We start from the raw sequence: 27934 nt of genomic DNA, 5'->3' as shown, positions 1-27934 counted from the left end.
GTGCAAACTTAAGAAGAAGCTTGCTGACCATGTTGCAGAGACCAGACGCACCGGAGAATGACCACCGCCAGAGCTAAAAGTATCTGCATATGAGAGGAGAATGATGGAGACCATCTTAACTGCTAAGGTTGTTTGCCTTCTAACAATCATGGACATAGGGGATCTTCAAACAGAAAACTTATATAATTGTACATAAATCTAAGGTTTAAATGATATTTTATCACTAAACTTGTACAGACATATGATTACAGTATTAATTACACATCGGTTACACATAGATGTGGGGTCAAGGTCTCACAATAACCTGTACGTCAGATGATTATTTTCAAGGTCTAATAATCTTGAAGTTTAGGACAGGTGACGACCGTATAAATTACAGACATGTAGACTAAAATCTATTTAAATTAATCATTTTTCAATTTTATCTCCTTAGTAATGTTAATAATTACCTGTTATAACATCAATTTATATAACATAGCATTTTAACTTCTATGAATCATCCTATTTAAGGACTATAAAATGTATAAGAAATATATGTTTATTCACACACAACTCATACTGATATGTGACATATAGCAAAAAGATGTATTACTCTATTTGACCATATGTTTTATCATTTTTCTAGGACCATCACACAGACATCCATCTGCAGCATTCCCAAGCTTCCTGGATGATGATGAGCAGCAAGAGTAGGACACAGTGACCCTAGTGCCGACTGAAGTACTTCTGATGAGTATGCAGCTCCTGTTCCATCTCCCAATCCTGCTCCAGCTGTGCCTTCCGCAGAACAATGTCTGATAAAGGAATGTGAAGAGGCTGTTCTGAGCTATCAGCACCAGTTGTTGAGGATTCATAATTTGTATATCATGCCATTAATAATCATTTTAAGCAGCTGATAACTCAGAATAGGCGACATCATAGAGTTCTGATGCAGTAAATGCATCAAAACAACACTAATATAACGAATAGTCTGCCCTACTGAACGGTGCAGTTAATGGATTAATATAGGCTGTACAGCAAGCCACAGAGGGCATGCAAGGCTACTGCATAATATCCACACCAGCAGCTTCCACCGAAGCGTTATGTACATCTGGTGTTTTTTTTTTTCTCACATCCACTCCTCCATCTACTCCACCTAGTTCACCTACTGCTGCACCAGTGGCCCTACCTTTGCTAAGGTGCGAGAGCCATCAAAGGGGACCTAGTAGGTCTTCCCCTTTCTCTGCAAAAAAGAGGAAAACATTATTTTGTTATATTTTATTTTTTCCCTGTAAATATCAAATGTGACATGTTATGTTTATATATGTTCAGTTATTTTTCCCACAGTGCTTGCACTGTGTGAGTGATTAAATGTTTAAATCACAATGACTGTTTCGTTGTAGTTATTAAAAATCCTTGGTTATGGAATTGTACCCACATAATGTTGTTACTTGCGAATATATTAGATATCATGGCAACTATATCGTCATTCACCTTCAACAATATAACATAAAGTTTAAATCAGTTTAAAACATTAACTATTTTACACGTTATCAGCTGCATGTCTTGTTGTAATTAGTAATGTTAGGATATTTTAATTAAATATAGAGATTTTTTTTGGTCTGACACTTAACTATATTAAGAGAAAGAACTAAGTGCCATACTAAAAGAATATATTAGGGTACCATTTTTTTGTTTAACTTCCACATTTATTGTTCTTTATAAATAAATCTATAACATATGGGTAATCAGGGTTTGGCTGGGAATAACAGCACGTTTTGGTGTGACTTATTTAGCGTAACATTATTTTCCTGCACTAACATTAACAGACTTTTTTGCATTCGCTATGTTAAGATAAGGGATAATCAGCATATTATTTCCATATGAGTAACACCAATGTCGTTAGAAATGTATCCATATGCTATTTCAGTGATTAACATTAGGTTATTCTCTTTAGTGGAGAGGCATTAACATTAAACTAATGATAATTTAGGTTAACACTGTGTTACTGCACCGACACACTTTATTCGAGCAAATACCCAGTATGTACCTGGCAGATACCTGGAATGCGCCGCTCCTCACCTCTGACAAGCCCTGTTGCGTTTGCCTTCCCAGCCTGGGTTCATGCCTGGCTGACGAGCGGCTGATCTGTTAAATGATAATGATTAGGATTTAATAGGCTGCAATGCTTCGCGTGTCTACCAGATGGCATAAATTCATGAATTGTAATGCAGTATATATATATATATACTGTGCAGTATTGCAGCCAGCGGGAATAAAATGCTTCAATCCCTGCCTGGAAAATACCTCAATGCACTCGGGCAGAAAACAGTCACAAACCTCAATACACCCGGGTATACCCGAATTCGTGGGACTAGCCGAGCTCGATAAAAGTGTGTCGCCAGTGTAAATAAACTAACGCAGCTTATATCATCTGGCCTTCTGCACATTGGTCATCGAAATTGAATTGAAAGTTTTTGGGGACATGAACTACTTGTTTCAGCAAAATTCAATGTACAGCACTGTGTACTCTGTCAGTAAAGTAGAGACTATTAAGAGTCTTTGTAGATTTTTGGGGGGCATTTTTTTGATAAATACCATTCATGTGTGTACATAAAGCGCAGTCTATTTCTGTGAGGTAAAAAAAAAAAAATATATAAAAAAATGTTGTTACTTAAGTTTTTATTGATCATTTTTCAAAAATAAGGGGAGGGGTATATAAAAGAAATCTGAGTTTGGCAGATCCTGCCTTGTTACTGCAGAGTGTAGTACTGTAATAAACCGTTTTTGTTTGCAATATACCTCCTGCCGGGTGCATGACCTTACTGGGGAAAGAGGTAATAAGTTCTACTGTGGGAGATCACCTTCAGTTCCTGGAGTCTACGGCAGATGGAGGCGCTGTACTGATAAGGAGATATGTGGGGTATGAACCCCAGAAGCCTGTTCCTGTGTCCCCTCTACCATCGGTGACGACTCAGCCCTCCTGTTGCCAGCAGATATATGCACCACACACCCCGTAATGGCCCCTATCTGCGATCGGGTGGAGGAAACAGTGTTACACATGTAATCTGGAAATATCACATTTGGGGAGGGGAACAGCATTTGTACATATATAATATAGTGAGAATCAATTTAGATACAACATAAATCACAACGTTCATAATATTTTAATATAGATATGGGGATATACAGTACCTGCATGTCGGAACTAAGGGGCCCAAGTTTCTGAGAATTGAGATAAGATGAAAGTTTTTCCATATAAACTATATGACAGATTCTATTGTTTATTTGATTTCAAGATGGGGGGGAGGGGGGTTAGATTGTTTCCAGTTCTTGGCGATTGTGCACCTAGTGGCATTTAAAATTTGAGAGATAACTTTGGCTTTCTTTTTGCTTTTGTTGGTCATTGGTTTTCCCAGCAATATATACAGAGGATCATATAGAAGAGTGATCCCCAAGATTTATTTATAAGGACATGTTGTCCTTCCATGTTGTCTGGATTTTAGGGCATGACCAAAATATATGCAGTATATTCCCCACTTCACCACAGCCATGCCAACACAATGGCGAGACACCTGGGAGAAAAGAGTGTAACCTAGTAAGGGTCATGTACCACCTGAATATTAGTTTGTATATAGTCTCCTTGATCCCAACACATGATGAGTTTTTGGAGGCATCCTCCCATATATTTTTCCGTATATCGAGATCTATATTAGTATATAAATATTTCCCCAAGAAATCATATATTTATCAGGTGTTTAGTTTCTTTTAATAGGGTCAGATTATGGTAAATCGCGGAAATACAGCTAAACCCCATTATAACGCACCTCGTTATACCGCGATTCGGTTATAACGCGGTTTTCCCGTGGCTCCCGTTTTAAATTTTTTTTTTTTTTTTTGCACACTGCACACACTGCACACACTGCACACACTGCACACACACTGCTCATTGCTCACACTGCACACACACTGCACACTGCACACACACTGCACACACTGCTCATTGCTCACACTGCACACACTGACACACTGCACACACACTGCACACTGCACACACACTGCACACTGCACACACACTGCTCATTGCTCACACTGCACACACTGACACACTGCACACACACTGTACACTGCACACACACTCCTCATTGCTCACACTGCACCTGTATTCTATACAAGCTTAAACTAAAAGGAGGAGCATTAAACACTCTTTAAATATAAAAAGTTATCACAACTCACAAAAATTCCCACTTCTAAAGGACCAATTTATAGCTATATACTGTATTAATAAATAATGCACCCTTACAAATACTGTATATACTGCTCCAAGTCAGTGGAAAATCTAACTTGTGTGGACTGGTAGGATGGCCCGGTGCAGCGCGGGGGGGGCAGGTAGGTGGGTGTTAGGGCCCGGGGCGGGGGGTGGGAAGTCATTGTGCTGTGGGGGGGTGGCGGGGCCCTGCGCTGCGGCTACGGCGGGCCCTGTACTGCTGCGCGAGGGCCCTGTGCTGCGGCGGGGGGGGGGGGTTAGCGGTCTTCCGGAGACTGCTTACCTGTCTCCAAAGCAGCACACTTATGCAGGCACCCCTCACGTTCGCCGTGCATGCGGCTCGTGAGGAGTGGATGTTGCCTGCCAGTTCCCTCTCACTCACAGACACTCACAGACACTCACACACACTTACACACACTTATGCACACTTACACACACACAGACACTTACACACACTCACAGACACTTACACTTCAGACCGTGGCGATTTTTAAATATAGTACCAGAAAGTACTGCCGTTGCGGTGGTGGCGTCGGTGGGGAGGTCGCGCGGCAGGGAGCTGCACGGTGGAAACTGGTTGTATGCCCGCTCCCATCTCCTGCCCCGCGGGCTGTCCCACAGTGACAGGGGGAAGCGGGGATCGGAGGGACATGCCCGCTCCCATCTCCTGTCCCGCGGGATGAATCTGCGTTAAAGCGGCGGCCATTTTTTTTTTTTCGCGACCCCGTTAGTAACGCGGTGGTCTCGGGGTGGACCCCGAGACCCGCGTTATAACGGGGTTTAGCTGTAATACCCTTTGTAAAGGATTGGTGCAAACACCAATCTTCGTGTAAAGTTAGATCGTGGGATTGAAGTGGTTTATTGGTAGATTGGATGTAGTGTATGACCTGGAGATATCTGAAGTATTCGGAGGAGGGAATATCATGACTTGATTGTAATGACATAAATGAAGGGACCTTTCCAAGGATTAGAATATTGTTGACTCTTAAAAGACCTTTTTGGATCCAAAGGCTGGTTTGTTGGTTACCCGTGTAATAGGGCAGAGAGGGGTCTGCGAACAGTGGCTGCATAAGGGAAGGGTGGTCGGTTAATTGGAGCCTAGATTTGAGGGAGTCCCAGATTACAGACAAAGGATATCACCAGGTTCTTATAGATCCCGACTGGTCTGTATTTTTTGCTAAGCCAGAGGAGGTCCTTAATTTCAAATGGGGAGCAGATCAATTTTTCTAATTCAATCCATCTTTTGTCCGTTGGGTTTGTGTGCCAACTAATCAGTTGCCCCAATTGATCTGCTCTATAATACTTTTGCAGATTCGGGAGGGCCAAGCCTCCTAATTTAGATTTATAAAGGATATCTTTGCGGAATCTGGGGCGTCTGTTTTGCCATACAAATTCCAATATTTTCTTTTGTAGCTTGTTTAGATCTTTCTGCCAGATTTTGACTGGAAGAGTTTGAAAAGGTAGAGGAGTATAGGTAAAATGTTCATTTTAATCGTTGCTATCCTCCCAAACCAAGATATTATATATTGGTTCCAGGTGACTAGATATTTTGTTATTTGATCAATAAGGGGTCTAAAATTTGTGTTGTCAAGTGTAGAGTAGTCTTTGGTTATATGGACACCTAAATATTTAATATGGTTTGGATTCCATTTAAAATCGAAATTAAGTTGGAGTAATTTAATCCTTTCTTTAGTGAGATTTAAGCTAAGGGCCAGGGATTTAGAATGGTTAATTTTGTATTCTGAAAGGGAGCTAAATTCCAATAGGACTTAGAAAAGATTTAGGGAGTGAAATAAGAGGTTTTGAAAGCGTCAGTAGTATGTCATCTGCAAAGAGAGCCACCTTGAACTAATCTTTTTTAACAGAAATACCAGAGATATTGGGATTCATTCTTATCTGGCAGGCTAGTGGTTCTATGGCCAGGGCGAAAAACAAGGGGGACAATGGGCACCCCTGCTTGGTTCCAATTAATATTGGAAAATCGGAAAATGAATTGTTGGTTCTCTTTGGCCGTTGGGGCAGAATATAGAGTATTTATACTATTTAACATTTTTGGGGTGAATCCCATCTATGAGAGCGTGGCCGTCAAAAACTGCCAATCTAGTATATTGAACGCTTTTTCTGCGTCTAGTAAGAGTAGGAGAGATGGGCATGCTGTTTGTTTTGCCACATGTATTAAATTCACCATCATCCTTGTGTTGTCAAGAGCTTGTCGGCCCAAAACAAAACCCACTTGGTCCTGATGGATCAATCTAGGGAGAATACTGTTCAGTCTAGTGGCCATAATTTTTACATATAATTTTCTGTCTGTATTTAATAAAAAGATAGGCCTGTAGATAGAACACATCAGGGGGTCCTTTCCTTTTTTTGGGATTACCACTATAGTTGCTTGTGGCATATTTCTAGGTGGGGAAAGGCCTAGGAGCATCTCGTTGAATATCTTGGTTAAATATGGGAGAAGTATTGTGGAGAATTTTTTGTAATAAATGTTAGAAAATCCATCCGGACCAGAGGCCTTCCCAACTCTCAGGTACTTGTTCGCTTCCAAAACTTCAAGTGGTTCTATTATGCAGATGTACATATTTTAGGTTTCTACATTGCCGCTGAAGTGAATATGTAACTGTAAATACCTACAGTCTGGTGCCAATGGTTGCTTAGATTACAGAAAAAAACTTTTGAAGAACATACAGAACAGCTTCTTAAAATAACAGAATAAAATATAAAACTGAAATCCCTATACAGTACGTTACCATATGTATGCCATAGGTTTCCCCCCAGAGACGTCACTGGCGTAGGAAGATGAAAGTTCAAGTGTCTGATCCCAAAACACACCTCTGTTAAATTCTGATTTCCTAACTCCAGGGCAAGCCCTATATACCATTCTTCTCCCACTTAAAACCACATAAAATCACCCCTGTCGTAAATCTGCTGCTAGGTTGACGATTTTATGACAGAGAACAAAAACTCCCCACACAGACGTTTAACTTCCTTCCTCAATATATAAATGCACCATAACTTCCTTTCTCTAATACTTAGACACATGAGTCATATCAAAAGATTCAAGCGATTATGACGGATGTAAGAAGACTATTTTTTTTTTACTAATTTGCTCCTAAATTTGAGTGATAAATGGATACCTGTCCATGGCACCTCTTACCCATGTAGTTTGTCATTGCATGTGTCTCCTTGCAACAATTACAGATATCTGAACGTTATACTCTAGCATAGAGGTTATCACCGGATATCCTAATTTTTAATGAATTCACTCTTTTGCGGAATACTTTCTTAGCAACGCTCCCTGAAACTTTCAGAACGCTCCAGAGAGTGCATTTGAAAGCATCACTAAAAGGGTCCTGTTTATAAAAATGCCAGGAGAGCCATATTTTAATCTCATCTCTGGCAAAACAACTGCCCTTATCTCGAGACTATCAGCTCCATACAACACATCTGGTACTTTTAGTGGGCCATAAGATGGATAACCATCAATTAAGCACTGTTTGAAGCTCTGGACAGACCCAGGAAGAGTCTTGACCTGTCATAACCCAATATATTGTAGTTTTAAAACTACCGGTAACCACATTAACCCTTGAAGCACCAGATAAATTAAAAAAAAAATAGATATTAATCCCCAACATTTTCCTTACATTGTATATAAATGAGTTTAAGTTAAAATGTTTTTTTTTTTTTTTTTTTTAATTTAATAAAGTCAAAGCTGCTAAATTATATTTCACTTCCACTCTTTTCTACTGTTGGACAAATGTGATCTTTTGCTGTCATCCTTTAAAGTTGCCATTCAAGCTGCCGTTATAATAAAAAAAAAAACATTTTTGACATTCAATCTGCACACTGACAAATGATTAGCTTGTTTGCCGATCGATCCGTTCTCCTGTAATCGATCGCTGAAGATTCGGTTTGGGGGTTCTTTATATCACTGTTAGGGCTGCAGAAGATTACCTAAGATGTAAAGTTCTGTGTGGAAGATCATGTGATCAGGCAGGCACTACATGCAATTGGTGCACTGCTAGAGAGAGCGCAGGGCTCAAGAGCTAGAGCCTTTCTCATAAGGAAGCGGATGTGACTTTGTAAATGGTTGCTATAGAAACAAAAATGTTTATTACATTAGAATACATTAAAATGTCTTTAAAAATGCTAGCATTTTACATGCTACAAGTTTTTTTTCTCATAGTACATAACTGATTTATTAAAAAAAAACACACATATAGGATATTGCTTGAATTGCAGCTTTAATGAACAGGCCTACATGTTATATATTTTTGCTAAAATATTGTCACTTGTTATGTGAGAAACTTGCACAAGTTCATGAAACAGACGAATATTGTACTTGCGCTATTTGTGAAGTTGGTAACATTTGTAAAAAATCCACAAGCTTTAAAAACTTGACATTCTGTTGAGAGTAGTGCCCTCTTCAGTCACGTGATCACTGCAAATATCATAGAGCACAGACACACAGAAATACACTGCGAGCTGATTGGAGTTTGAGTTGGAAACCTCCATGCTGTTTCCTTTGGCGGGGAGGAACCTGTGGCAATAATTCTACAGGGGGAACTGCTCCTTTAAAGTTCACAGTAGCAGGTCAAAATATATATTTTAAAGGAGTTATAATTCTAATAGGCTTCCTTAAAATATTCCATCACCCTTAAAGTAACTTCTTTTTTCACACATCAGCTCCAGTTATTTTGATTATCTAATGCAGGGGGGACGCAAACTTTTTTCCCTGTGCCCCCCCTGCCGGCGTCACCTCACCCCCTTGCCCCCGCTCACCCCCACTTACCTCGGCTCCGGCGTCATGACGTCACGTTGCCATGGCAACACATGTGGAGCCAAGGTAAGTAAAGGTTTACAGAGGCCCTGCAGCTCCCTCGGCACTTAATTTAAGTGTCTTTGTGAAGTGCGTGGGGCCTCTGTAAACCGTGTGCCCCCCTGCAGGCAGTCTCGCGCCCCCCTGGGGGTCACGCCCCACCAGTTTGCGCACCGCTGATCTAATGTACCACATGCTGTTTATATAATATATACCTACAATATATTCTGTAAATATATATATATATATATATATATATATATATATATATCTCATATTTGTAACCCTGTTTAAATATTTTTTGTTTGTCTAAAACACCATGGAGCGTTAATTACTTTGCAAATTGTCAGGGTCTCCTAGACCTCCTGCCTAGCCATAGTTCTTCTTTGTCCACTGGGTGTACTGCTGTCTTCTGTTTCCTCTGGGTTCCTCTGTCTGCCTGTCTGTCTTCTTGTTGCTCCTGTCTCTGCCCTTTATAGCTTCTGCTTCCTGGTTGGTTCAATTGCCTTTGCTTCAAGTCAGACTCCTATCACATACTTCTGTCTTTGATCCTGATCTGTTTCTGTACCTGTATTTGTAGTCTGTTCACAGTAAAGGCCCTTGCTAGTAATCTGGCTTGTCCCTGTTTGTTCCTTGCTCCCCGGTCTCAGTCCCTGCTCCCCAGTCTCAGTCCCTGCTCCCCGGTCTCAGTCCCTGCTCCCCGTTCTCAGTCCCTGCTCCCGGACCTGTCCTGCCCCGCCTGTCCTGTTCCAGTCTCCTCATTGCCGACCTCTGCTTGTTACCTGACTTCGCTACCTGCCGCCTGCCTCGGACCCCTGCTTGTTACCTGACTTTGCTACCTGCCGCCTGCCTCGGACCCCTGCTTGTGACCCCTACATCGCTTCCTGCTGTTCCAGCCACCGAGATCCTACCCGCCACAAGAGTCTCCCGTGACAGAAAGCAAAGGCCACTTCTGGACCTCGCTGGAACAGATTCTTCTTCTGCCTGCACCCTTTCCTGCCTGCTGCAGCAGACCACATCCGCATGGTTGAAGATAAGTACTTTCATTTCTTTTTTGGAAATCCCAGTTGGGAAGGTTTTTTTTTGCTGCTAAGTGTTCTGCAAGAATTATTGCGTTCATAACGAAAAAACATTTTTGCTGAGACTAGAACTGTTGCTGCAGAGACTAGTGCACCTTTCTTTGAGATTCTTCTTTTGTGCAGTGCCTGGGTTAACCCTTGCAGTACCTGTTGCCACCTTTTTAGACACTGGCTTTTCATTCCCTGGACAAGGCTTGTCTCTGCATCCCTGGTTGGACCACTGCTGTTCACATGGTTCCCATTTCAAAAGACAAGAGTGCTTCCATTATTTTGTTACTGCATACTGTGATTTTTTCTTGCAATCTGTAGTTCTTCCTATGATTGGTTCTAAGGTTTCAGGTTTACCTGCAAGTTCCCCTAAAGTGTGTTTCTCTGTAACCAGTGATATCCCTATGCCCGATATCAAAACTTTCAGATTTAACTGCAAGGTTCTCTGTCTGATATTCCTATGTCCGATGTCAAAAGTTTCAGATCTAACTGCAAGTTTTCTCTGTATTAGTTTCCTGCTGTCTATGATATTTCTATGCCTGATATCTAAAGTTTCAGATTTAACTTCAGATTTCTCTGTATGATATCCCTACGCCTGATATCTAAAGTTTCAGATTTAACTGCAAGGTTCTGTCTGATATTCCTATGTCTGATGTCAAAAGTATCACATCTAACTGCAAGTTTTCTTTGTAGTAGTTTCCTGCTGTCTATGATATTTCTATGCCTGATTTCAGAAGTTTCAGATTTAAACTGCAGGTTTTCTCTGTCTATATGATATCCCTACGCCTGATGTCTAAAGTTTCAGATTTAAACTGCAGGTTCTCTCTGTCTGTATGATATCCCTACGCCTGATTTCTAAAGTTTCAGATATAACTACAGGTTTCTCTGTCTATGTTTTTTCCTTGCATTTATAAATCTCGTGACTGATGCTAAAGTCTCAAAAGGTCAGCTCTCCTATCTTGTGTCTCTCTGTGTCTAATATTCCTGTTGTTCATTCTAATGCTTCTGCTTTAAAAACACATTTCCTCTTTACTGGTTTCTTGGGAAGTGTGGTTTCCCCATGTCTGAAATTATGGCTCCCACTCAAACAGTCTTGAGCAGTAAATGTGAACACAGTACCACTGATACTTCAGAACTTCTCAAAGCAAGGAAGAAGAAGAAAAAGAAGGGAGGCATTACTGTGGAAGTTGCAGAAGGAATTAAGAATGAAAATTTAACCTCAGAGTCTGCATTTGATGAAAGAGATATGCTGCAGCTTAAGGCAACTCACAGACGTATCCCAAGAATAGTGGAAGAAAAGAAAGATGCCCCTACTCAGACGCTTCAAGCTGCACAGAATGCGATTGATTGTCTTTATGGACGTTTAGATAAGGAGCAAGAAGCCAAGGCTGCACTACAAAGCTGTCTATCCTCAACAATTGCTAAGTGTGTTCTCCAGGAGAAAGAAAAAGAGCAGTTGGAGAGGGACAGGGTGATCCTGTCAAGTAAGCTGAAGAAGGCCTATGCTGATAATGCCCAGTACCAGAGTTTCATGGCTCAAGTTTGCGCAAAACTGGAAGCCTCTGAGGAGAAGAATTGCCACTTCAACACAGAACTACGTTCTTTGAGAGAGATCTTCGAAGGGTTAAATAGCAGTTTTGAAATGGTAACCCAGGAGTGCAAGAATCTCTATGTCCAAGTCAGTGAAGGAGATAAGAAACTCCATGAATTAGGAGAGGAGAAGAAACAGTTGGCCCAGGAAAAGTTAGACGTGCAGACAGCACTGCAGAATGCAGAGAGAGTGCTGCAAGAAGAATGTGTCTCCCTGGAGCGGTGCACACAAGCAGAAAATATGCTGCAGAGTCAGCTGCGAGAACTGCGTACACATCTGCAGGACACCAAGGAGAAATGGGTGAATGCTGAAGAAAAGCAGCGAGTTCTGCAGGAAGAAAGTTTCCAGACTGCCTACAAAATAAAGATGCTGCAAGATTATTTGAGTACCCAGTGTGTCCTCAAAGAACAGCATGAGGAGCTGAAGGCCACACTGAGCATAACCAGAGCCTCGCTGGAGGAAGAGCTAAAGCTAGCAGCTGAACACACATCTCAGCAGCTCACAGCGCTGCAGGCGCAGATCGCTGAGCTCAAGACACAGCTTGCCAAAAAGGAGGAGACAGAGAAGGTGTCCATCTGTCAAGTGGCTGCCTGACACAGCGCTATGAGGTCAAAATGGCCGATGCCTGCAAATTATTGGACCACACAGCCCGTGTTAAGGTCCAGCTGCAGCTGGAGCTGGACAATGCCCGGGAGGAGTACCGGCAGCTGCAGATCAGAAATGAAGAAGATGAAACATATTTAAGCTTTACTCTGAGTCAGCTGGGAGATATGGAGTCGCGACTCAACTCCAAAGAAGCCGAACTGACAACTGCATTGAGTGGGAAAAGAAGTGCAGAAGGGCAGCTTCAAGAGCTGAAAAATCAAATAGCTGGTCTTATTGAGAATTTAGGTGATACCACGAAATGGCAGTAACTAAAGGAGACCATGGAGCGTGAATTCTATGTTCCCACTTACCCATGTGAAAAGTCTGCACCCGTCCTTGATGCCCACATTCCTGATGTCCATGCGTATCCATTGGGAAGTTCCAGATTCCAAAACTAAAAGAGATATACTGGTCACAAAAAGAGACCACGGAAAGTGAATATGTCCCCTCTGTCACATGTGAAGAGCCTGATGTATCTGTTCCCGATGCCCCTGCTATGATGTTAGACTGATCCCTGGTGAAGTTCCTTGCTATGCCTAATATTCTTGATGCTGATGGGCCTTCCATCAAGATTTCCCTGAAGAGCCTGGAGGGTTGTCCGGAGTTGTTGCTGATCCCTATGTTCCTGCAAAACATGGAGTGTTGTCCGAAGGCCATCGTGAGTCGGCCTTCCATCAGGGACACCTTGCTAAACCTGGAGGGTTGTCAGAAGGATCTACTGGCTCCTCTGCTCCTGCTGTGAAGATAAGCGCACGTTTTTCCATTTATCTACGAAAATCTGATGCGTCCTCTGCTGAGCCTGTGTCCTACTCTGCAAAGTCAAGCTTACTGCTCACAGATTCTCTGGCATTTGGGTTGATGCATCCTGACATTCAACTGTTCCGAGAGAGAATTGAATTCCTCTGTCGGCTTTCTGATGGACTTTTTCAGTCTGTACCTGTGGAGTACTCTCTGCCCGCTGACAAACCACCAGAGGTGGGTCACCTTGAGTCCACTTTTCATCAAGGCCTCCGGGAAGAGCCTGGAGGATCGTCCTGAGAACGCTCTTGAGAGGGGGGAGTAATGTCATGGTCTCCTAGACCTCCTGCATAGCCATAGTTCTTCTTTGTCCACTGGGTGTGCTGCTGTCTTCTGTTTCCTCTGGGTTCCTCTGTCTGCCTGTCTGTCTTCTTGTTGCTCCTGTCTCTGCCCTTTATAGCTTCTGCTTCCTGGTTGGTTCAATTGCCTTTGCTTCAAGTCAGACTCCTATCACATGCCTCTGTCTTTGATCCTGATCTGTTTCTGTACCTGTATTTGTAGTCTGTTCACAGTAAAGGCCCTTGCTAGTAATCTGGCTTGTCTCTGTTTGTTCCTTGCTCCCCGGTCTCAGTCCCTGCTCCCCGTTCTCAGTCCCTGCTCCCCGTTCTCAGTCCCTGCTCCCGGACCTGTCCTGCCCCGCCTGTCCTGTTCCAGTCTCCTCGTTGCCAACCTCTGCTTGTTACCTACTTTGCTTCCTGCTGTTCCGGCCACCGAGATCCTACCCGCCACAGGAGTCTCCCGTGACACAAATAAAACACAGAGGGGAGCTATTTATTTATCTGAGGCTTTTACGGCTGACAAACAGATATAGCACACAAAAAGATAGATAAATATTGTACAAAGCATTTGTTTACCGTAGAGACCATAAGTTAAAAAAAATATTTTAAAATACTTGTACTTACTGTATCCGAATTGTTACCATGCCACTGTTTTTAATTCACTTACCTCTTAGTCCGACTGCAACTTTAAGTGTAACACCACTACACTCATTTCATTAAAGAAAATTTCTTATGTTGGTCCATTGAAAAGAACCAAGTCCGCGGCACAGATTGGGAAATCCAATACCTTCCCCCCCCCCTTCTTTTGACTTTTGTGGAATAATTAGTCTCCTAAACTTACTAAAATATTTTGGGATTAACAGGGTTAAATAGCTGTCACCGTAGACCAAGTTTATTACATCGTAATTACCGGGATCTTTGATTGAGCAAGCAGTGAGATACCTGATGAACGTACACAACTATGTAACACAAATTACAGGAAAAAGTCACACTTCCTTTGGAAACTGGGTTAACAAAACTAATCTTTCTTAGTTGCAAACACACAGCAAAATAATCCCGGCCACGTTTCATTCCCGTAGCCTCTTGCTGTTGGATTCTGGTCACTTATCCTCTGAGAAATTTAGACGATTTACTAAGAGCTGGAACTTCTCAAATGGGACTGAATCTCAGGTGAATCACACGAGATGGAACTTAGATGTATCTCCTTACATGATCAACTGATGGAACTAGATGGAACTCTTAGATGGAACTAACTTTCTGACGGATTGCATGAACTTTTAAAAACTTCACATGTCCGATTTCCATAATATACAGCCAATCTCTGGCATGGGAACCAATCTCTCCACCTATCGTCAGGTTCTTCCAGTTCTGCAACAACTGGCACACAGCCTCAGTATCGCAACTGAGCATGTGCAACAAAAATGTAATCTTCCCCCACCTGTCACCTGGCTTCAGAGTAGTGAGAGAATATGTGCCCGAACCACCATTTTGCCCACTTACTAATTGAACCCCCCTTCCCCCCTCCCTGGCTCAAATGCCACTAAGTCTGCCCTTGGCAACATGGCTTTTTTGATCTGAGGATACGGGCCTCAGTTAGCACGGAAGGGCTAACAAATGATTCACACCTCTAGTTCCATGCGTTTGAACTGACTCTTTGAAGCTGCAAATATTGGTGTTTCACTTAACCAGGAAGGCTAACAAATGGTTCACACTTCTAGGATTTCTGAGGCTTTCAAGTCCTAGCTGTCTCTGAGACACATAGGCACCGAGCTTCGTAGCTCTGACTTTGAAATCCCAGTTCATTCACAGGGCATCAACATATATACACATTAAACTATACCTATGTAATATAATATATTGTGGCCTGTCTTATGTGTGGTAAAGTATACACATTCTGCTGCTACAATGTGTTACAGTTTTTTGATGCATTAAATAGAGTGTAACTTAAACGGTTCCCCTTACACTCGCCTTAATCTCCTACACACAGCAACTGGATCTTTAAACATATGTCTTTACCCACCAATAAACTCTCAGCTTTTATCACCTAGCTGGTGTTATTCCCTGAACCCCAAAACTATTTTCAGTATACTTGGGCATGTATGTGGGTACCTCTGCTGTACTGGGGAGCCCCTGCTATACTGAGGACTCTGTGTATACCTGCAGATATCTTCTAACCCCTTCATACCCATTTACCTTGTCTGGAAGATGCTGCAGCAAGGTCTCTGGCGGTGAGTCGTAAGAATGTTTCCAGGGTCTGAGGTTGGCAGAGTAATGTGTTTAGCTGTATCTGAAGATATCACTCAATCTCCAGATACAACTTTTGGGATATCCCCTAACTCCGGAACCCCACTACATAACCACATTCTGCAAAGATTTTCTCCACCAAACCCACCCTGAAACTTACAGCCTAGAAATCTCTCGATCCCAGCATCCCAGTAAGGCAAAAATCACATCATTCTTTAATGTAACAAAATCAGTACATGCATACCCCGCTTTAAGGACACTCACTTTAAGTACACTCACCAGTAAGGACATGTCACCCAATAGGCAAACGGCAGCTCACGCATGCGCTTGTTAGCACGTCCTGAAAAGCAATACCAGCTCCCTACCTGCACCGAAGCTGTGCGCAAGCGGGGAGACTATAGAGCCTGTTACAAATGCGTTATTTACGTCAGTTATGCACATATATGATGATTGCAGTACAGTACATGCATCTATAAGTGGGAAAAATGTAGTGCTTCACTTTAAGTACATTTTCGCTTTACATACATGCTCCGGTCCGATTGCGTACGTTAATGCGGGGTATGCCTGTATACATTTGCAGTAATAAATTTTTGACTTTTGGGTCCCAGAGCTTACACTCTAAGGCCCTAACACACGAGTCAGGGTTAACCAAGTGGGCTTGACCTTTATTATAAGCTTGGTTAACCCCTTCCCCGCCATAATAGCACAATAGCCTGCCCCCTTCTCACATGCACCTAATTTAAAACAATCGTCACTTCTCCTGCTGGTACATTGTATATATTCCCCTGCAGTGCACCACAGATTGCAATAACGTTGGCTATATCTGTGTGTGCAGAACATTAAGTGAATGAATATAAAGAAGCACATTTTTTGTGTATGATTGTCATGCAGTGCAGCGCTTCTTTAAGGAAGCCAAGGATAGGCTGAAATATGGGCAGCACGGAGTACTGAATCATGACTTGAAGGGATTATGTTCAGGCATTTCACACATTCACAAGAAACATAATTTAATTTGTATTTCCCTGTGTGATTGGTTATTGTATTTTTTTAAGGCAGCTTTTGAAAAGTTATAATTGTTATATATGTTATCCCTGTTTGTTATTTATTTATTTATAAAATATTTTACCAGGAAGTAATACATTGAGAGTTACCTCTCATTTTCAAGTATGTCCTGGGCACAGAGTAAAACAAATAATACATGGTTACAAGTACAGTTACATAAATGAACAGGGTATACATTATATACAAGACATTGCATGCACAGTTAAAGAAAATATATAATATGAGCGTATGAAACAGTTACAGACCAGGTTAAAATGTGAGACAGCCTTAGATTTGAAAGAACTTAAACTGGTGGTGGATGTGAGAGTCTCTGGTAGGTTGTTCCAGTTTTGGGGTGCACGGTAGGAGAAGGAGGAACGTCCGGATACTTTGTTGAGCCTTGGGACCATGAACAGTCTTTTGGAGTCTGATCTCAGGTGATAGGTGCTGCAAGTGGTAGGGGTGAGGAGCTTGTTCAGGTAGCTGTTCTTTTCTTTAGTTATTTTTTGTAATAGAATCAATTCATACTGTATGTGCGCTCTCTCCCAATATTTCTGCTACTTTTTGATGTTCCTGTGACACAGTCAATCCACCATTTCATCCTATTATTTCTAGCATTTGAGACCTAACAGAGCACCCTTTATCTACTCCTTCCTGCTGCTGAGGATCTCCCCTAAACCTGAACCCAAACATACACACCTGATCTCACCCACACTTCCCTCCCATCTCTTCCCCTGTAAATGGTGTTACCTTCTGATTTAATACTGACTAACCTTAAAACTCACCCCACAAATCAAGCATCCCAAAAGCCTGCACTCATGGCTACTGTCCCACACCCACAGTCACTCCTACCACCCATTGTGGCCAAGCACTGCCATCTACAGCACTTATTCCTTCACCTGCTGTCTCTGTAAATCTCACATCATACCACTTGGATTGTAAAATCTTCAGGGCAGGGATTTCCATTCCTATTGTCTGATTTTGCTGCACTTACTGTATTATTATAATTACCCGTACTGTATTCTTTGTGAAGCGCTGAGTACACTTTAGGCGCTATATAAATAAAGACATACATAGTGTACATACATATTTTTTATTCTATCATTTGCTAAAGGTATTTTTCAGAAAGGTATACTACAGAACTTTTGCTAACGTTGGAGTAAATTTTCAAGACCTTCTCGATATGCTAGCCTACAATGTTTCCAATCGTCGTCCCCTTCCCCCCCCCCAAAAAAAATCCCACACAGGAGGCTGTGGAGACGTTTTCTACTATAAATAGTCAATAAATGGCAAATATGATATGGTTCTGTGCATGTAGAATTTCCCTTGGCATACACTGTAATTGTGTTGCTGCATACCAGTTTCCACCTTCTCCCTCCTACAGCCCCAGCCAACTGCTAATGTCCTCCTCCCTCCCCTGCTACCCTGCTCCAGCAGCAGGTGGAGGGGGCAGAGAACAGCTTTGGTGGGGGTCCGGCACGGGAAGGGGGATAAACACATATGGCATCCTTTATCCTGGACCTGGTACTGCTCCATCTGGGTGTCACCCCTGGGGGTCATATGGCAAGAGCAGCTGGCCGGCTGAACCTCCCAAAGATCCCCTGTCTCCTCCATCCCCTCTCCCTGTGCAGATGCAGGTTTTCCCATGCAGGGAGAGGATCCTTTATTTCAAAATATGAACTTCCAATTGGTATGGGGCTATCACATAGCAATGATAAGGCCAATGACATGGCCTATCCCCATTGGCCCAAGATCCTGCCTGCACTACTCTGAATGGTGCAGCTTCAGCCCATAGACTAAGATTACTTAAAGCCCAGCTACTAGCCCTCAGATTCACTTCCTTTTCTGTGGGACTCACCCTGGATAGTCTGGATTATACAGTGGCACTCCTGCCTTTACTTCTGGCGCAAGGATCCCTTCCACACCCACAGCCTGTAACTTTAACTGTACTGTGTTGTATGACTTTTACTACCACCCTCGTTCTCTTTATGCTTGTTGAAGTATGTTAACCTTTTGTGTATTGTACTTCTCTCTATTAAATCTATTGTTAAATAGCTCTATTATCGTGACTAAGTGTTAGCTAACTTGGTTCATAGTAATTTGTTGTAGTGTTGTATACTGTATGTTGTGGTATTTTGCTGGTGTGCATACTGGAAAGCCTGCAACCCTCACATTAGCGTGGACCCCATTGTCCTGAGTAACCACTAAGTAACAGTTTAGACAGGGACGCTAGTCTTTGTAGTGTCACTGATTCTGTGTGTGTCAGAGATTACCTAGAGTGGGTGTGATTTGGCCCCCTTATACGAGCACAGCTCTTGGGCTCGTTCTCCCTCATAGCCTCTGTGAGTTTAGACTGGGATTGTTCATTTTGTATGCTCAGTATTATTGCTTAGTCTTGTGGTGTGTTTTCTGAGAGCCCTGAGACCCCTAGCATTCGCAGACGTCCCATTGCCCCAGAAACCACCAGGGCATAGTAGCAAGCTTATGGTTCCCACTTAGAGCCTGTGGTTACTGGAGTGAGTGGGGGATGCCCCACTTATAGGAGCACAGCTTTTGGCTGGTCCCCCTAATGGTCCTGGTTGGTGACGCTACCTTCCTAGTAGTGTAGGCTAGGATTAGTTCAGTGTGTTTTGAGCACCTTTTGGCCATAGCCCAGATAAGAAACCCTCAGTTAGTTGGACCAAGGTGCTTCCCGAGTGGGAAAAGTCATCATAGACTCAATGTGCCAGTGACCTGCTGTTTTTGAGTACCGGCGGCCTGACGTTAAGTGACATGGACAAACAAGCAAAATCCTGCGGCGTGAGGGACAGTGTCTGCCGCAATGAAGCTGCAGGAGGTCTATGCTTCTGAATGGGACCCCCACAGCGTTAATCCGTGCGTGGGAGCTAATTGATGTTGGAAGAGAAATTCAAGCTTTGTGGACCATTAAGTTTTATTTCTCAGCATGTGTTATATCAGATGCTACATTATTGGCTTATTTTTTTTGTTCAAAGAAAAATCTCTCTACAAATAGACAATGCCTTACAAACATATAGGGTTTGAGCAATTTCTTACTTACAGATATAGCGGGCGTTATTATGCATGCCAGCGGGCGAAGTAACATATTAGCCCCGCCCATTTTTTTTGCACTCGACTAATCCGTTTAGAATGGCGACTGCTCCCGTGTGTGTCCAGCTACAACGCGCCAGTGTGAGCAATAAAGGCTGCTACATGCAAATGACCAAGAGGGGACATGTTTGTCCCTTTCTCTCATACTATTGAAGAACATACTGTAGTAAATGGTAAAGATAGCACATATGTAACTCAAAAGTACCATGCACCTATTGTATTTATTCGCTCAGTTGAAAGAGTTATGCTGGATTTATGTGATGCTCATACTGTATTATTAAGGGATTTATCACATTATCATCATTCTTTCTGAACATGAAACAAAAGCTCCTTAAAATGAGGCAGAATAAACTTCCATGGCTAATATTTTGCATGAGAAAATCTTTCATGAGAAATAAAAATGTTTTGGTGAAAAGAATACTATTCTTTGCTATAACACATACCTTTGTTTTCCCACAAAATTAAATCGAAATCTTCAACTTTTCATTTGACAAGTGGATCAAAAATGGACATACTGAATAGAGATTCTTTTGAACAGCTGATATCCATGCCATTGTCACACAGCATCTGGTGATACCTAAAAATAATTTGTATTAGCAAGAATGTAGTCAGATTTGGCTGGAGGCAGCATGCAGTGATACGATTGAACATAACCCTTTCCCTGCAACTTCATGCAATCAAGCAACCGATCTTACTTTGCCGCCATCTGAACACCAGTGGAAAGCTATTAACAGACTGTGAGAGCCGCAGTGCTGCAGCAGCAGCAGCAGCACACCTCTAAACTGGGAGAATGTGCCTGCACACCAATTATATTAATCTATTGCCAATGATGTGGGATTAAGAGCTGTGCATATAAAATGTGCTACAGTACAACAGCACGTGCTATGGCTATGGTTCAAGACACACAGAGGTCTACCGTAACTTCAGCAGCCTGGTGAAAATGATTAGCAAGGCTCTTCAAGATCATGGAATATAAGCTCCACTAAATAATGCATTGTGGGGCAAACTGGATACCTGAGGAAGCAATCTAAATAATGCATGTCTAGGTACAAGAGTCCTAACAGAAAAGAATGCAGAAAACTGTACCAAGGCTACCGCTCAGGATTAAAGAATGTCTCACTATCATTTTATCAAATGCTGTAAGTAACAACCCAGATCTCTTTTTATAGTTGTGCATTGTTGCTTTTTTTTTTCTCCCCAATATATGTTTTGTAATGGATGAGTATTCTATGTATATTAATGCTCGTACTGAGATAGCATGTCACACACTACAACAGTCGGAAGCTTTTGGTATCTGCAGTAAATGTGTAAAATAATACTGAAATATATATGCTGTTTTTACTCCTATTTGAGAACACATGCATGATACAATGTACTTTGTAGCAAATAATTCCGTATATTATTTACACAAACTAACAGCATACCATATGATACTGTAATATTTTGTAAATGTACCCTTAAAGGGTACATTGTTATGTTATAATAAGAAAATCGTTATAAAAATTAAACAAGAAATACTAGTTTGATAGTCTTCCTTTGGAAACGTGTTAATATTGGCTCTGCCCATATGTCCGTTTTTTTTTGTTTTCAAGGTCATTCATAATAATGCCCCATTGCAATCTGTAAATCATAAAAATATCAATTGCAAATAACATTTAGCCTGGAAGGCTAAATGTTGATGCTTTGCAGAACCTACAGTACTGTACATATGGATCTAAATTAATTTATTCACTTGGCTAAAAACCTTGCAGTTGTAATGCTATCTTTATTTCAGCTTTGAAGTTTTCTCATCAGCATATTTCTGTCATGCTTATTATCACAATCGGTTAAATATACTCCAATCATTAGTAAAAAAAAAATGGTTTAAATTTCCTAGTAAATCTTATAATTGAAGGGTGAATTTGATAGTAAACCATATAATTGTAGGATAGATTCATTTTTCACAATGCTTCTTGTAAAAATTAGAGACAGGTAACCTTAAAGATATAGTCAAAATTCAGTGGTCTTGCCCTACATGGTAAAAGAAGAAATGAATGCAAAACAAGACAAATCAGGTTAAATTACAGTTCCAAATGACCTACATGCATTTTGTGCTACCCTGTAATGGGTGATTTATACTTTTATGTCAGAAATAGGTACAAAATGCCAGCTAGACTTTACACCCACATTTTCATCTCATAGTGTGTACATGTATCAACTGCATGTGCATGATTATACACACACACACACACACACACACACACACACACACACACACACACACACACACACACACACACACACACACACACACATATACACACACACACACTTTGGAAAGTAGCATGCCAGTTTAACAAAAATGTCTAAAGAATAAAGAAATGTATAATTAAAATATTAATTATTAGGGGATTTTTATAAGTGCAGCAAACTGAAATTAAACAATTGAAATAAAACTTCTCCATACCAAACCTAAAGAATAAGTATGTTTTAGGTTTTATTAGTGGTGCACACAAAAGCTATTCCTTACCTGAGTAGTCAAATTCACTACACATTAAAAAAAAACAAAAAAAAAACAACAGTGGAACTTATAGCAGGAATGCCCTCCATCCTCCCTGTGCTCTCCTCCCAGTTCAGGTAAGGCTAAAAATCAAATTAAAAAAAATGTTGGGGTGGATTGCTGCTTGGATAGGAAAATACATACAGATGAAGCGGCCCTTAATGCTCCCACTGCCATGCGTCAATTGTGTATTCATTAGCCGCGCGTGAAAAAGTGGCGGGGCTAAGAAGCTATTGCACCCACTGGCAGCGGGTGCAATTATGCCTGCGACATCTGTATGTTGGTTATCTTGAGTTTTATGCAATGTTCAAGAGGAAGGTACAACTATTACACCTATACCTTACTTGCAAATTAAGTGAATAATTCCAGCATCACTGTTGATAATGCTTTCTCGTAGTTCCAAGATAATAATTGATTGTTAAACAACTTCACATACGATAATTATACAATCACAGAAAAGCCAACTTTGAGACTCATGATAGATCTATGGAATTATAAATGATAATGTATTGCTTCCTAGTCAACCAATGTAATTGGAGGATTTTTATGGGCCTATTCTAGTAGCTGCACAGAAGTGCATACCCATGCAGAAGAGCCTTTTTAACTTGGATATGCAGGTCCCTGTATTCTGTAAGCACTTCCCGCATGTCCAAACCATGCTAGATAGGCTTCATTGGAGGTGATTTCACTCCGACTCTGCAAATCCGAGTTGTATGACAAAAATGTCTCAAAAGCGCAACTTTTGCAAACTCACTATTTTCTAGTGGTTTGCTTAACTTAAAAAATAACTTGCAGGTTTTTTTACGCCACTTCTAGGATCGCGAGATACTGCAGCCTAAATAGATGCAGAATTGCATCATTACAAGCCACAAAGTCTATTTCAGCTCTTGAGCATACACTTAATTAATATGCATAATTTCTGCCCTTCTACACTACTGGCTAACTCATGCTGTACATTGCTGAATTCCCCCAGTGTAAATATTATTACACACAAATACATTCATATTAACTGCCTGGGCAACATGACATGCCTGATTGTCTCATTAAATGGCCGGTCGTTTGATTCAAAGACATATGGTCTAATTAGTTGCCTATTTAACCCACTATTTTATGTGTTTAATGTGCTAAATATGAATACAGAACATGGGGCATCATGGAGTAGTAATGGACATAATTGGGAACTCTCTCTTTGTATAACAATGCAATTTGAATTTTAATGCTTAATATATTGTGTGTAGTGAACTCACGACATAATGTTAATTCCACTTCAAACCAAAACAAAGAACAATCCGGATTGGCTGTTTAACCGCACAAAATGTCAATTTTAATTGACATGATGTAATACTGTAGATGCAAATTGTGTTACAGAATATGTTGAGTTGTCAAATTTTATTCCGCAACTTTTGATCTTGTTAAATCACATGGGTTGACAAGGACAAACTCAATGCTTACAGGATAGATGCCTTAAATTGGTTACATTTATATTGAAATGGACATGGTATTAATATATTGTTACACAAGTGCTATTGTGGTTACTTTAGATGCTATAACCATAATCCTGAGTGTAATCACAACTGAGACATGCCTGTGACACAGGGAGATTTCCATATTTATCATTGTTAAAGATTCAGAGGGCTAACACAAATTGAATGTTTAAATCCAGGAAACTATACAAGATGAGTTGGAGGTGATCTTTCTGGCTGCAAGTATGTCTTCCATCTCTGTCTTGTCCGTAAACAATAGTTTTTACATACTATACAGTATGTGGCACATAACCCCTAAATGCTTACATGTTCTCTATAAGGATACTGTAGCATGCCCTTGTGTTGGAGAAACGGTGGATCAAGGGGAACTGTGGTGGTTCTGCCTGAAAATGAAGACATGTTGGTGTGATATGAAAGAAAAAAAATATAGCACGGGTACAATGCTGCTTTTGGATTGTTGACTATTTTTTTATTGAGCCTCCCAGTTCAGATAGAAAGATATATGGTGTACCTCGCTACAAAAATCCCAAAAATGTAAGTTTAAAGGGGGTGTTACCCAGGCAATAACCTAAGACAAAAGAGGGGTTGTACCAAGGGGTACAAACGATATAGAGAGCCCAGAAAAATGGTGCACACCTCCTAGTAATAATTAGTTGTAAAGATGATGATAAAGTAAAAACACATTTTATTAAGTACAGTATATGTTAAAATAAGGCACAATATTGTGTAAGGTAGACAAAATTCAATAAAATTAAAAAGAGGGTACTCTCCTAATAGTCAGTAGCACTATGAAAGTGCTCTGTTTATATTCTGAGAATATAGAGTGGAGTAGACAGATACAGTCAGCTCCACTCTTACTTTATTTTATGTTAACATAAGCTTCAAAGTTCAGTGCTATATCTCATCAAAGAATATATTAACCTTACATATGCTTAAACAAGCCCACTGTTGCTTTGTAGCAGCTTAGAAAAACATTCTCCCTCCAACATTATCTGACTGGAGAGAAAGTACTGTATGTAGAGAATATTATGGTGGCTAAAAACATACAAGTGAACTGCAGGACACTGGCCTTTTCGCGATGTGGCTCCCATGATCACTTGCTTATGCATTTCATCCTTAGAACCTAAATTACTACTAAATTTGAACTTAGATACCAGTAGAACAAATGGGATGAGATTGCAACTATTGCTGTATTAAAGTAACCTGTTTAACCACAATTAAAGATAGATGTAGGCAGGTCGCTGGAAACACAGACTGCTGGTTACAGAAAGACGTGGGATGTCACAGCATACGGGTCCCCATGTATTTCGTCACACCATGTGACTTCGTCTGCGGACCCTCTTGTTGCCTCCAGGCACCTCCCCAGCTGCTGGCATGCCTCCTGCACTGTCCCACACCGTGCCCGTCTGATGCCGGCGTGCACCGGCAGTGCGCGCCGCAACTTCCAGCACGCCGGCATCAGAGAGGCACAGCGTGGGAGAGTGCAGGAGGCATGCCAGCAGCTGGGGAGATGCCCGGAGGGAACAAGAGGCCTGACCAGCACCGCCAAACCCCCCCCTCCTCCTGCAACTACCGGCAACCAAGTGTGGAAGAGAGGCAGCGGCTAGGGAGTGGCAACCTGCGGACGGAGGAGAGCCGCATGTAGGTGCTGAAAGAGCCGTCCCTGACTCGGGAGCCGCAGGTTACCGACCCCTGGTTTAGGTTATCTGGTCTACATGTATATAATGGTTAGCAATTGGCGGTTATTTTTTTTTCCAGTAATCCGATAACTCCAAATATTGACATTAATGAATAGCACAGAAGTAATCATGAGCAATTCATTAACCATTTGGTATGTGTCTGTGTGCTGACGCCAATCAATTGAGAGAGAAATGATAATCTAACTATTTGGTATGTGTCTGTGTGCGGACTCCAATAAATTGAGAGAGAATTGATAATCTGACTATTTGGTATGTGCCTGTGTGCTGACTCCAATCAATTGAGAAATAATTAATAATCTAACTAACTATTTGGTATGTCTGAGTTGATTACGCTACCCCCTCCCTTAAGTGTTAGTCAAATGCATGTGATTAGGGTACTAAAGTCAGTGTAACTTGGCTGTGAGACACATGGCTGTGTAACATCAAAAGAGTCACATCTTAAGTGTCATATCTAAAGTGTCTACAAGAGTTAATTTTAGAGTTGAAATTGGAGATGAAGATTGGAGTAAGATCTGGACTCTGCATTACATCTTTGCCACTGTGAGACATTCACTTTTAACATCTGTGATTATTTGTTCACTTGTATCCTCCATTACCTGTGAAATCTCTCCTCCTGCATCTTACTTTGCCCTCCCTACTACTTTTTCTGTTTACTGTTTTCTCACTCCTTTGTGAATGTCTCTGTTCTCTCCAATATCCCCACTCCCCACTGCACATTTTTTATACACCTCTCTCCCAACAACTTCTATACCCACAACAAAAAACACCCACACAAATCCTCTATCCACACCCTCTATCTACTCCTTCCCACTGCTGGGGATCTCCCCATAGCCTGAAGTCATACATACACACCTGATCTCACTCATGCCTCCCTGCCATCTCTTACCCTGTAAATGGTGTTAACCTTTTAATTTAATACTGACCAGCTTTAAATCTCACCCCACAAATCAGGTATCCCAATAGCCTGCACTCATTGCTATTGCTATCCTCCTCCAGAGGTCTGAGGCAACTGTCCCTAACTGTCACTAACTGTCACTAACTGTCACTAGAATCCTCCTGCTCATTTACATTGTCTCTGGGTGAGAAGGGGTGGGGCTAAACTCCTGCCTGATGATTGGCAGAACGCCATAACCAGGGTGGTTGACTACAATGCTCCATTAGACCTATATAGTAACCTCAATAGCGCGGGGGTTACAACTAGAAAAATAATCAAAGTTAATCTTGCCAGCAACTGGAGCCTGGGGGGTGTCATTGATCTGTGGGGATCTGTGTTATTTTGTAAGTTAATAAAATAAATAATTGAGGGGGGAAAGTTGATGGGAGGGGAATTGCTGCTTTAAGTACATGTGTAGATTTAGGTCTCTTAAAATTCACTGATAACACTTGCCTGATGACTCGACATTTAGGGATTATTCTGAGCAGAGAAGGGTGTTACAGTATAGGAGGAAACATTTACATCTTGTGTTTTGCATTCCAGTCTCACCAAACCAATTCTGTCTGGGAGGGGCACTGAAGAGCACGGTTTAATTGCCTCTATGAACATGATCTGAAATTCTTTTGAGCAGAACTAAACACTGTAGCGAAAATTATGGACATTCTTTTTTTTTGTAACTTAATTTTATTGCATTTTTCCAAACAAGTGATACAGAATACAGTATACATTACATTCATTTTTAGTGTTAATCTCCGCTATAGACAATACCGTATGTCAGCTTGTGAGACATATCCCGGTTTTTCGGGCCCTACTCGACCGGATTGTTTTGGGTAGACTAGCAATAAAGATAATAACATAATTCACATAGTACGATTGATTCAAATTGACAAACACAAAATCAATAAAGAAAAAAAAAAAAAAAAAAAAAAAAAATTTAATAAAAAAAAAAAAAAAGGAGGCGGGTAGGAAGGGGGTAAAGGGGGGGGCGTGGCCGGAAGAGGAGCATCGACTCATGCTAGGTCTCTTCACCGCTCCTAGTAAGGTTCTTTGTGGGTTGCGTCCTCTCCAGTTTAACACCTCTGTAGGCGTTCTGTCTATTTGTCTGTGTAGTCGTCGTGAGCTGAGTTTCCGCTCCTAAAGGAGAACGCACCTTCATCTATCACAGCCAGATTGTGTTCCTCTCAACCCCGGGGATATCCGTCTGCGCCAGCCAAGGCGTCCATACTTTGAGATAATTGGTGCCAGTGTCGTTAACTAGACTCGTCAACTTTTCCATCTGGCAGATAAACCACAATCGATTTCGAATCTTTGGGATACTTGGAATTTCGGGGCGTTTCCATAGTGCTGCTATCTCGCTCCGTGTGGCTATTGCAAAATGTGCTATTAGTTTATTGTTTGCTTTGGACAGGCCCGTTAGTGGTCTATTCAAGAGGAATAGCC

The 27934-nt window shown here is 41.4% G+C and overlaps 1 protein-coding gene and 1 long non-coding RNA gene across 8 annotated transcripts in view; one reads left to right on the top strand and one right to left on the bottom strand.

Annotated features, from left to right (window-relative positions):
• The window catches only part of MYO16 (myosin XVI), a 539667-nt gene that overhangs the window by 76788 nt on the left and 434945 nt on the right, over positions 1-27934 (top strand). For 2 of the 6 annotated variants that reach the window (XM_075590720.1, XM_075590714.1), the window contains exon 1: positions 20588-20976. The exons of 3 other annotated variants lie outside the window; for them this stretch is intronic. In XM_075590720.1, the coding sequence (XP_075446835.1) occupies positions 20949-20976 (28 nt within the window). In that variant the 5' untranslated portion in view covers positions 20588-20948. Of the gene's footprint in view, positions 1-20587; positions 20977-27934 lie in introns of those variants that run through there. One more of the 6 variants, XM_075590718.1, reaches the window with a different exon arrangement.
• LOC142489621 (uncharacterized) lies at positions 904-26590 on the bottom strand. 2 transcript variants are annotated; one of them, XR_012799898.1, is made up of 5 exons: positions 26484-26590; positions 24167-24243; positions 20281-20414; positions 2844-3009; positions 904-1222 (listed from the first exon to the last, which is right to left on the bottom strand). It is a non-coding gene; the product is annotated as an uncharacterized LOC142489621 (long non-coding RNA). The 2 variants fall into 2 exon arrangements; XR_012799899.1 differs by having other exon boundaries at positions 26500-26590.

The sequence above is a fragment of the Ascaphus truei genome, chromosome 3 (assembly GCF_040206685.1).
Source record: "Ascaphus truei isolate aAscTru1 chromosome 3, aAscTru1.hap1, whole genome shotgun sequence".
Classification (NCBI taxonomy): Eukaryota; Metazoa; Chordata; class Amphibia; order Anura; family Ascaphidae; genus Ascaphus; species Ascaphus truei.
Note: the sequence above shows the minus strand (reverse complement) of the source record. Positions and strands in the feature narration are given on the sequence as shown.